General features: G+C 39.5%; 1 protein-coding gene across 3 annotated transcripts in view; it reads left to right on the forward strand.

The window, feature by feature from the left end:
• Nucleotides 1–12,152, forward strand: part of HDAC11 (histone deacetylase 11) — a 31,530-nt gene continuing 19,378 nt past the window's right edge. For 2 of the 3 annotated variants that reach the window (XM_074836709.1, XM_074836711.1), the window contains exons 1-4: nt 1–104; nt 1,935–2,083; nt 5,211–5,311; nt 11,408–11,524. In XM_074836709.1, the coding sequence (XP_074692810.1) occupies nt 103–104; nt 1,935–2,083; nt 5,211–5,311; nt 11,408–11,524 (369 nt within the window). In that variant the 5' untranslated portion in view covers nt 1–102. The remainder of the gene's footprint in view (nt 105–1,934; nt 2,084–5,210; nt 5,312–11,407; nt 11,525–12,152) is intronic. The other variant, XM_074836710.1, reaches the window with a different exon arrangement.

Consider the following 12,152-nt stretch of genomic DNA (forward strand, 5'->3'; position numbering starts at 1 on the left):
CCGCCTCGCGGCGGGGCGGGGCTGTTGGGGCTGTCGTTGCCGGGTCACGGGACGCCGCGTACCCTGCGCGGCCTGGCCAGCGCGCCCGCGGAAGGCGGGGGGATGTGAGTACCGCGCCGCGCCGCGCCGGGCCGGCACTGGGGCAGGGGCGGTCGCAGGGACAGGGACTGGGACAGGGACAGGGACAGGGACAGGCGCGGCCCTGTCGCGGCGGGCGGCGGCTCTCGGGGCGGCGGGAGGGCCCGGCCGGTGCCCGGGCCCGGCGGAGGCCTGCTCGGCTCCGGGGCCTGCGGCCCTCCCCGCCCTGGCCTGGTCCGGCCCGGCGGCAGGGCCGCAAGGTGCGCCCGGGGAGCGGCGAGGGGCGGCGGCCTGGGGCTGCGACAGCGCCGCTTCGCCTCCCTCAGCCCGGCCGCCCCCCGCCGTCCCGCCGCCGGCAGCTGGGCCGTTTCGGCCGCCTGGAACCGGCGTTGGAGCCAGTCCCGGGCGGGCGCTGGGGCCACCTGCTCCGCTCCCGGCGGGGCCGGCCCTGTCCCTGTCCCCGGCCTGGAGCGTGAGGTGTCCCGCTGTCAGCAGGGCGCGGGCCGCCGGGAGGGAGCGCTCGGGGAACGGGCCCTTCCCTCAGCCGCCGCGGCACCGAGGCCCTGACAGGCGGAGAGAGGAGCGGGAGCAGGGGCCGGGGGTGGCACATCGCATTGCACAAAAGCTGCCTTTTATTGCGGGGTGGGACGAGGGAAGGATCCAGGGAGCCCTGGCTCTCTTTGTGGGTGGTGTGTGGGGATCGGGACTGCAGAGTGGTGAAAAACATCCATTGTCCTCGTGTTTGTTTTTTTTGTTTTGGATTTTAAAAGGCTATATTTGAGAATATTTAGGCTGGAAATAAGGGGTTTTCTGTTTGTATTGTTCACCTGACAAAAGACCCTTCTGTCTTGCTCAGTAAGTCGCAAAATGTTTTGCAAACTTCAGCTAAATTTTGGGGTGCAAGAGAGGTCTCAGCCTAGCTCAGTCACACGGAGTTTGGGGCCCGTAAGGGAGGCCACAGCCGGTGGAATAGGCTGGGTGTGAACACAGAATCGCCTCTCAGGTTTGGCTGCCTGTTGGGCCGTGCTTGCACACAGGTGTCCGTAGAGTACTCGGTGTGTGTGTTTGTAAAGGATGTGAAGGAGGGCTCTGAGCCACTCTGCCATCTCTCCTCATACTTGGAGAATACTAGATTTTGGAGGGGAGGTAGAGAAAAGTGTTGGTTAAGGGTTACAGGCGTGAACATCCAGAGCTGAGAGTATGTCCTGTGGTTGCATGCTATGCAGATACAAAACCAAGCCTCTTTACTTGTGCTGAGCTGGTCACAAAAGACATTTGTTAATCTGTTGCTCCTAGGAAAGGATTGTAGAAACCTTTCCAGCCTTGTGTTGTTAGAAGCATCATGTGTAGGAGCAGTGTGGTTTGTTTTTTTCAATTGCGTTTTGATACGGACTTTAAAATATGAGTCTAGTAATGTATTTGTTGAAGGTTATGTTGTTTGTAAAACTGGATGCACCTTCTAAGGAGGAGGTGCTGCTTGATTAACGTGGAAAGAGGAGGGGAGAGAAGCAAATGTTCCCATTAAGTAATGGCTGCAGTGAACTTCATATGCTTAATTCATTAATGTACATTCTTCAGTCGTTCGTTTTTTCCCCACTACTGGTTGGTTCAAGAGTTTAACTGTACTGGTTGGAAGTGAGGGATGTTACTCTCCGTGACCCTACTGCTGAAGAGCAGTTAAACAACCCAAGTGTTTCCTTCAGTAACTGTTGGAAATAGCATCTTCAGGAATCATTCCTAATGTAAAGTTGGTATTAATAAGGACTCTAATTTTTAACTTGGGATTTTAGTGAAAAACATTTGACTTTGTAAATAGTTGCTAAAAATGGTGACTAGTTTGTTTTTTGCTTTTCAAGGCCTCACAGAACTGAGTTGTATGAGGATCCTCCATCAGCATGCTGGCCTATCATATATTCTCCAGACTACAACATCACATTCATGGGACTTGAGAAACTGCATCCATTCGATGCAGGGAAATGGGGAAAAGTAATCAATTTCTTGAAAGGTAAAATAATGGAAGGTACCTCTTAGACCAACATTTGCACAAAAGCTAATAGAAATTATGTAGTTAGTGCAGACTTATGTTCATAATTGCCAATATAATAGTGACTGTACATTTTCATTGCTCATTGTGTAGGTTTAAGCTACGCTCTTTAATCATATTTGGAGTGGTTTAGTGTTATATATTTGCAGACTTAGCATGTTAAATTGACTGTAGGATTTCTGAGGTGGGTTGGATGTCACGTGTTACACATTGTTGAAGCTTTTGTCTCTGAAGTATTTAAAAGATGAAATTGTAATATTAGAGCAAACATCCTACACCAGGGATTTTTAATACAAGGGTTTGTTTCACAGTCCTTTGAAAATGTATTTTCTAGCCCACTCCACTAAATAAACCCACAGTTTTGGTTTCAGCTCAGTAATGGTGTATGTGCAGAGTGAAACTCATGAAATGTGATTGAAAATTCAACCTCATTAAATGATTTGCTCTCCCCAGAAGCATGGTTAATACTAATCAGAGTACTAGTTTGGTTCATTTCAGTCTGGCCCAGAGCTTACAAGACTGTGAGGAAAAAAGAGGAAGGAGAGATCTGAGCATAGCAATGTCTTAGACCGTCTTAAAATATTTCTGGTCTTTGTGATTTGAATGGAAGCGTGAAGTAAGCAGGTTTTCATTGCTTGGCCTTTACAAGAAACGGTCATGTGGGATATTTGAGAACTGTTTCCACCTCTGAAGTGAGCACCAGAATCTTGACTTTCAGCCTAGACCAAGTTAGGTGCAGAACGCTAGAGCCTTGTGGACATAGCTCAACGTGCCATGTTTTGATACTCAACAGATGTTTAATGATTCCAACTCTTTCAGTTCTAGATTAATGTAAGAACAGTATTTCCTTTAAGTTTCCTCTTGAGGATAGCTGATATTCAGTTTCTTCTTTCTTTTGAGGACAAAGCCTGGATGTAAAACAGAACACAGACTTCAGTTTTGGAGTAATGAATGGAAAGTCCTTCCTGTGAAGGACTGCAAGTTTACGAGTGGTTTAGCTGCAAGTTACTTGCAAGTTTACAAATGGTTTAGCTTGCAAGACCTGAATTGCAGTTTGGGAGTACTGTGTATAGCTCCCTTTAGCCTTGTGCTTCCTTTGCTTTACACCTGGTGTAGCAAGGACTGGGGCATTCCTTGTGGCTTTGGAAACTGCAGGTGTAAATGGCTGGCTTGCTGTGGGGTGTAATGTAGTTATTCAGCTTAGGCTGCAGACAGTCCACTGGCAAACGGTGGTTTTTTGGCTGAAAGATAAGTGTAGCTTGTATAAATCCATTCTTTATCAACCTCATGATATTATTCTGATAATGTTTGGGAAGAGCTTTGAGACACCTCTGGTAACAGGCAGAACTTTTTGTGGTGGTGTTCATTATTGCTGCTTGAACAAATGGGAAGGTAATATAAATGTAAGAACCAAGGTTAGGATCAGGACCTATAAAATCTTGGCATCTTTTCACCTAAAGTTTAAGCTTGCTCATCAAGTTGAAAAAAAAAAAAAAGGGCTTTTTCTCTTGCCAAGACAAAGGTTGTCCAAGAGCCTGGCCTCTTCCATTTATGTGGTTCTAATGACTCCTTCGACTGATGATCTTTTGCAGTTAAGTATTGCCCTTCCAACTTTAGGCTGCCTTGTATTCGTTTAACCGAGTTGAAACGAATTCTAATGTTCAATTTTGTAGCTGAGTTTTGGATCTTCCCTCTAACAACCTTAAATAATTAACTCTTGGGTTCTATGACCATTTTCTTAATTAATCAAAACCTTTGCCTTTCTGCTCCTTCTCTATATAAAGTCTTTTCCTCTAGCTCTTTTCTGTGTGAAGTGTCCACTCTTTACTCTGTCTTTCACAGAAAATTAGTTTTCCCAATTGTTTTACTCTCCTTGCTTCGTAAAGAAGAAGCCACAGGATATTCCACGACACTCCTGGTTTTCTCTGGCTCTGTAGCAGCTCCTGGCAACAGGTGACCCACACTGTTCCCTGTCATCACCAGTGAAAATCTTTCTACACTTACCTTCTCTTTCCTCAAGAATGAAGCTGTTAACAGTTTGGTTTTCTGTCTGACACCAATGAATGAAGGAAATGTTTCTCGGGCCTCAGTCAGGAGAAACATAAGCTTGCCAAAACAAATATTGTTGCAGGTGCTGTTCTTGTATAACACTTCAGAACAAAATCTCTCACATTTGTGAGTTGTTTTCTTCCTCCTCCACCTATCAAATTGGAGAAAGGTACAGTCTTAGATGGCTGCAGCAATTAAATATTGAAATTTGTGTGGGAAGATCAACACGATGCATTGTATTTGTTGTTTGTGGTGGTCATATGCAAAGCAACATTCTTTTTCTGCACTGCTTCACTTTTTTAGTTGACCCTAACATGAACTTCCTGGCAAGTATATCCAGATGTATGCATTCAAATGTATTATCTTTGATCACGTTCTGAAATCTTGGAGTGATATTTTGTAACTGGCTCTTGACAAAACTAGGTTTTTAAATAAACTATCTTTTGGTCTCTAAGGGGAAGAATTAATACTATTGGTATTTCTTGAAATTAAATGGATGTAGGAGTGTGAGAGAAATATCCTGTGTCAGCGTTTGCTTTCATGAACATGTAAGCAATTGGTTTGAATTTTGATTTTTTTTTTTTTATTCTCCTCTGATTTAGGGAATTAAATACTAGTATCAGCTGTCGAGTTTCTTAAAACATGTTAAAGAATGGTGAATATTTGATGGTATGAGCACCGAGATTTTCCCAGTGTGTCAAGCCCTAGACTGTAAGGAGTCTTGTGATTCTCTTGTGTCTGTTCATCCTTTGTCACTACCTGTCTTTTCTTTCAGTTTAAACAAGAAGTTACCATGATTACACTCTGAAAACTTCCTGTAAACAATAGTTACCATATACACACTACCTTAATAACTTCCTTGCATAGAGGGTATGTATTTGGAAAATTTGTAAACACGGAGTAAACAGAAGTTGTTTCAGTGATTTACATTACAGATGAGATTATTACATCAAGGTCAAAGTAGCTTCTTTGGCAGGGTGGAATATGGGAAGTTAAGCGATGGTATACAATGCCAATTGTTATTTCTCTCCTGTTTCAGAAGAAAAACTAATTGCAGATGACTTGATTGTACAGGCACGGGAAGCTACTGATGAAGATCTCTTGGTTGCTCACACAAGGCGCTACCTTAATAAATTAAAGGTGCTGTACTTATTAATGTATTTTTCAAGCAAACTGTCTAGCATTAGTGTTGAAAACAAAAGATATCCTACTAGATTTGTTATAGAATCAACTTTTACAGATTATAGAATGGTATATTTTGATAACATTGTCATTGAGACTACTGAAAGAAAAATTCATGCTATGGAGGAGTGGAGGGGAAGGAGGGTCTACCATGTTATATAGGTGACCTGAAACGTTATTTCAGAAAACTTAAGTGAACACAGGGAAAATTTTAATGTAAATAGTATTCGCCTTTGGACCAGGGTTTCAGTCTTCAAAAATGTAAGTTTTGATTTACTCTAGTAAAATATGGTTCTGAAATTGAAAATACATTGGAGAGCACTAAAATGGAGTACTTTTGGATGAGAAGGGATTTGTGTGAGAAATAATCTTCTATTTCATAACTCAAAAGAAGTTATTTTGAGTCATCTTTGCCCTTCTACAGTGAGAGAGTCCTTGTATTGCTATTTCTGGAATGTTTTATTTTTCTGTGTAAGGGATCTATTATTTGTGTGAACTTTTTTCACTCTTACTCCTTTTCTGAGTTCTCTTACACTTCTTCATTCTGTGCTATAAAGTTACATGCAATTTCATACATCATTAGATTTGATCTTATTGTAGCTATTCTTGATACTGAGCTTTTAAGGCCATAGAACCATGCACCTCTGAATCACGTCTTTGAAGCAGGGTAATGTGCATAGCTCAGTTTGGAATACCATCATATTTTTAGTACCTACAGGATGGCTTCACAGGGAATTGTCTGCATAACTTGTGTCTTGGTGTTTAAAACCAGTACTGTCATGTGCATTCAGATGTTATTAACTGTGTATCTCTTGTTTCCCTTTTCTTGAGAGAATATTCCCTGTAACTGTAGAAACTGGAAGATGTTGTATTGGTCATGCCAGCAAATTTCTGCCAAGTGGTGAAGATAAAAGTGCTTGGTTGCAAACAAAGAATAATGTGGCTAGATGTGAAAAAGCCCTGGGTATCCTCTGTATTGCCTTATCCAAAGTCTGCTGTGCTATTCTTTTTTAAATCCAGACAAATGCAGATCTACCAATAAATGGCATAGTTTTATGTTGGATCAGCTCTGAAGACTACAAAGGTGCTTGTGTTTCAGGGAATGCCTAGGTCCCTTAAAATAATGGATGGCTTCAGTATTCTTCATTTAAAATTTGAGCATGAATTTGGTAGGAAATTCCATATACTTGCAAGAAGAGGAGGTGTTTGGTATCTTAGCAGCAGCTGAAGCTGGCTGGGGGTTTGTTGAAGAGAAACAAAGTGGTATGCACGAAGTAGATCAAGCAGTACTGGAAATTACTTCCACGTTGGAAGGAAGTGTCTCCCTGTTTCCCTGCTTTAGGTAACATGACTGGTCCTCACAACAAGATGTGGCCTTTTGCATTGAGGTGATTCCACCTCAGTTATTCCTTTGAAGAATTTAGATCTCTAAGGTAATGACTGAACTTTGGATAACTTGCTTGCAGTACTTTTCCACTTACTGCCTTTTTCTGGTGTTGTGTAAAATAATGAATTTCCTGCATATCATCATTCTGAAATTTTGGAAGGAGATAGGCAATGAGGTTAAAGCTAGTTTCAGACCATATAACTCTTTCACTTGAACCATTTTTATATATGAGAAGTTCTATGATAACATATGTGAGTGAATACTGAAATGCAAATGACAGGGAAATGCTTGTCCATCAGTGGAATGCAAGATGTGCTTTTCTGAAAAGTGATCTGCAGCAGGTGGTCGATCAGCTGAACTTAGAAATTTGAATCGGTTTTATATATTTGCAAGTTATGTCGGTTTAAAAATAAAAAGTTAATCACTTTATTAGAAATGTAAATTTTTATGCCTAGGGAAAAGGGGATCGATGTGATTCTAGGGAGTGTTGTCTGGTGCTCGAGTGCTCGTGTGCTTTGACTCTTGTCGGGTCGTGTGAATTCATCTGCCGAGAGCCCAGGGGTACCTGCCTCTGCTGTGTGGTGGTATTGGCAGTGTGCCTGGGGAAGGTGGTAGGACTCTCGGGAATGAAGGCAGCAGCAGCAGGCTCGTAAAATAATTGGTTCAGCCTGTGATACTTGTGGCTGTTCTAGCTGTTGAGGTAAAGCAGCACGGAATGCATCTTGGGCTGTGTGCGTGGCATTAGTGACTATAGGTGACTGCAGCTGAAAACGTGTGGGTTTGGTTTGGATAAAATGGGCACCTTCAGAAGTCCTGAAAATTCCCCTGTCCGGTTCCTCAGTTCACGCAGTTCTTGTGCTGTCATCCCTTGTCACTGTTTGCTCCCTACATTGTGCTTTTTCCTTGCTCCATTTTTTTCAAACTTCATTGGTAAAATATGTATGAAGGGAAGTGGTGGTTTGCTGTAAAATGTTAATCTAAAAGGTCATGAGAGCAGATAGATGAATTTGATCCCTTTTACCTAAATTCTCATGTAAATGTTAATGTGTCAGGTAAAGGTCTGTAGGAATATACAAAAATGTTATTTTAAAGGTAATGATATTTGAGTATGTTTGGAGAAAGCACTGAACAAGAGTACTTGGTCATGGGGAACACGGTCTGACAGGTTTCAGTATTTACACCGCTGGGCAAATGCTGTAGGGCATTCTTTACAGCTAAAGCAACTAGTAAACCTCTTAAGGATAAGGCAGCATTTAGTTAACAGGGATTTGTTTCTTTTAATATTTCTGATTCGTTGGCTGGGAGACTGATGCAACAAAATTGTTTCTTGGCTGGTTGGTTTTCTTGGGTTTATCACCTGGCTGTCACTGGTTTCTAGCAGTGCAATATCTTATTCCTAATGATAATAGTGCTTTCATACCTTGACCTGGAAACTTGTGTGGAAATTACAAGCTTCCTACTCTTCTTTATGATTTTATCTTATGTTAATTCAAGCTAAAGATATACTTTCTTTATCTATTGAAGATGGGCCCATATAGCTTTGTCCCAGGCAAACTTCTAAATATAAAATCAAATTAGTTGCTTGGTGTTGGATTTGTAAGTCTGTGAATTTTCCCTTGAAACTGGGACTAGCTCCAGGAACTTATCAAAAATTTAAACATAGTTTAAATTTAGATATTAAAGAACAAAATTGCATATTTTTTAAAAAATTTGATGCCTATTTTAAAATGCTGGAATGCAATGAATGCATAACATAAAAGGCAGTACAGAGGTTGGCTTTGATCATTAATGTGCTGTTTATTAATCCAGGATGTATCAGCATAAAAGTAACTACTTCAGCTTTATCTTCCTAACATTAGTTTATTAGTTTAACTTTTAGTCCTTAAACACTAATAATTTGAAATAATTTGTTAAGTCATTTAACCTTACTAAGAAGAGTTTTTACAGTTGGGCAATTAATGTTAATAGTAATAATACTTTATAAGTAAAGTCCTGCAAGAATATCCTCATTAAATATATATGTTATTATAGAGTTTGGACTTTAAGCAAGGAAAATTTAAGAACTCTTAAAGTTGACTTTCTTGTTTTGTTTTGGGGGTTTTTTTGTATATAACATCTTGGTGTAGTGTTACACCTAGCCATGTTTAATGATACTGCCTAGTAGTTAATTGGGTAGGAGGCATGTGGTAAAGGAAAATATACCGAGCTAAGGGTTAACTTGACTTCTTTACTCCTTTTAAGAAAACAGAAAAATTTTTTAAAAATTGAAACTTGAATTCATACATTGAATTATTTATCCAAAACACAGGAAGGTAAATAATTTTTAAAATCTTATATTAGCAATGGAAATAAAGAAAGAGTTAAATGGAGTTGATAACTAGAAAGAATAAGTGAAGGCGTGTTATTGAATAGTGTTTATATATGATTATTACTCTTCCCTGAATCCAGACCAAGTCTTAATTTCTGTTAAGTTACATAATTACATGTCTACAAAACTCTACTACAGAATCAGTAATTTGATGGCTGAGTGAGAGCAAATATCTAACAAAAGAAACTGCAACTGGTATTATTCAGATATATGCAATTTCAATGCAAAAAATAGTGATTGTAAAACAAACAAACAAACAAACAAACAAAAAACAAACCAAAAAAAAACCCCAAAAACTGAAACAAACCCAAAACCACAACCAAAAATTTGAAGGGTTTGTTCTCTATCAAAGGAAACTAATGTGAAGACTTGTGTTATGGAAGCCAACTGACAGCCTGGAAAACTTAATTAATGTAGTCCTCATCCATTCAAAATAATTTTTTATTTTTACAACATGAAAAAGTATACAATTATATAAACCCAATTCCTTTGCATTTCTTTTCTGGTATATACATAGCTGTTCTGAGAATTTATTGCAGGAAATGTTGGAAAACAAAATTAGCATATTGAAGGAAAAAAACAGCAAAACTGTCCACAGTTTGAGGCAATATATTTTCTCAATTATTATAGTGGTGTTTTCTGAGAAGCATTTTCATTAGTCTGTAGCTGCATTCTTGAACCCCAAGACTTTCCTCACAGTCAAATGACTTTTCCCCCATATGTTAGGAATTACATAAACACAGTAAAGGACTACATCTGAAGCAGTGAATGTCTTTGGGCTTGGCACTGTTCTGTAAATGTCCTCAGCTGTGAATAGAAAGCTTTGCTTACTCTTTACTCATACCATGTATGGAGTTCTTGCATTCATTTAAAAACCTGCAGCAGCATATGTGTTGATTTGAGTCTTTATTGCTCCCACTTCTTCCCTTGAGACTAAAATTTTATAAAACTGTATTAAAACTTTCTGAAATTTTGTGATCATCGTTCACATGTGGGATCAAAATTTACTTTATTCAAATGTGACCTTTTCAATTCCATTTTAGAACAGGATTGAATCTATTTTTTTACATTATATTTATTTAAAAGCTAAAACATCTTGCAAATGGATTTTATCAAGACTGACTGTATTACAAAATAATTAAAGCACTTTGTTAATGATGGAGAGCTGATAGTATGGTAACAGAATAATGTCTTACAAATAGAAAAATAGCAAGAGCTTCAAATGAACTGTTGACAAAATATAGTTAGTACTTAGAGAACTTTATGAATAATGTCACCTCTACCCTCCACCCCACCCAACAGTACTTAGTAGCTAAGACATTGATAACTGGGAAGCCAAAGTAGCTTTAAGGGGTTTTTTTGAATATCAGAGGACCCTGAAATGGGCATGTGATTGTCTTTGGTTAAAACTGACCACCTGTACATCCTATCATTTGGAAACAGCTAACAGTAATCAGGCAACGAATGTACTGAATCTAGTTAAATTTCTGACTGTTGAAGAAAATAGGATCTATTCAGTATCTTTGTCTAGGGTGTCAAATTCATAATTCTCAGTACCTGAAGAGGTATTGAGGTATATTCTTGCCTGTGACTTAGGCTTTGGAACATATTTAGAAGTGTTTTTGCTGGTAGCGATGTTAGTAGAAGTTTGTTGAAGTAATCTATATGTGAGTGCAAAAAACCATTTACATATTGCAAATATTTTGTGTTCTAACCTTCAAATCATGTTCTTGACAATATGACTTTTTAACAAAATGTTTACTTGAAACATTTGCCAAAAGCGTTTAATATGCTAAATAAATTTTAATCAGTTCTCCATGCTAAAATTTGCACTGTGTGTTCACTTAAGTATTTGAACTTTTCAGTTGAGTTGTCTGTTTATTTGTTTTTCTTTTCTCCTTGGTACATCCTTTTGAGTTGACACGGGAAAAGATATTTTAGGTTTGAACAATATATCAAGCATAGCTTGCTATTAATACTGCCAAAGGACATTGTGCAGTCCTCCCTAGTATCCCAGGGATACTAGCTTGCTGAAAAACTGCTGATTTATTACCATTTGATACTAAAATCTGAAAAACCTAGTGATAGTAATTGCAAGTGATGATTCTCATAGTTAACCACGTAACCTCCAAATAGGTTCATCCTTACTAATAAAAAATGTTGTGGTAACCTCCATCAAAAAGTAAAAATCTCACTAAGGAGCTGTGAGCTCCTTTTCAGCACATAGCAACTGATGAGAGGTCTAAATGTCGTCATTAAGACAGATGTTAATTGGAACTTTTTTTCTTCCCCCTTGTAGTGGTCATTTGTTGTGGCTACAATCACAGAAATTCCACCAGTTGCCTTTCTTCCCAATTTCGTTGTTCAGAGAAAAGTTTTGAAACCTCTGCGAACACAGACAGGAGGAACAATAATGGTAAGGTGCTGTTCATTCACTTTTATTGTATTTAAACTCGTTGATCAAAACAGTATAAAGCTGTGAGCTGTAATATTTTGTATAACTCAAAGGCTTGAGCCCTGGAGGCCTGTTGAGGGAAGAGAGTTAGTGTCTTAAGCATGAGCAAAGTTTGCTGATTGTTAGCAGCTACCTAGGTGAAGGACATACGTGCTTTTATGGTCTGTAATTTGCAGAAGAGACAGTAAGAGGCAGCCTGGGCAAGCAATGATAGGTATGGCAGGATTTATGGCAAATACAGAAACAGAATTAGTTTTAAACAGTGTTCAAATACAGGCAAATTCTAGGAATGGGAGGTTTTGAAATTGAGACTATGGAAGCTATTTTTAAAGCACATGTTTACCAAATGGCCTTGGTACTGTGTGGGAAGAGATGCATGGTTTGGTTGCTCTTGAGGCTAGGTAAGTGTTTTAAGTTTAAAAATCATATCACCTTGCTTGTTTTAATGATTAAGGTTAGTTCATCTACTTTTTCTGTTGGAAGTACTACATAAGCAGCTCAGCTGAACTCGTGAGACGTAGCCTGCTTTGCCTTAACAGAATTGTTTTCGGATCAGTTAAATGAGTGCTCTGGTCAGAAGAGCTGTGTG

This window comes from Strix aluco, chromosome 11 (assembly GCF_031877795.1).
Source record: "Strix aluco isolate bStrAlu1 chromosome 11, bStrAlu1.hap1, whole genome shotgun sequence".
NCBI classification, from domain to species: Eukaryota; Metazoa; Chordata; class Aves; order Strigiformes; family Strigidae; genus Strix; species Strix aluco.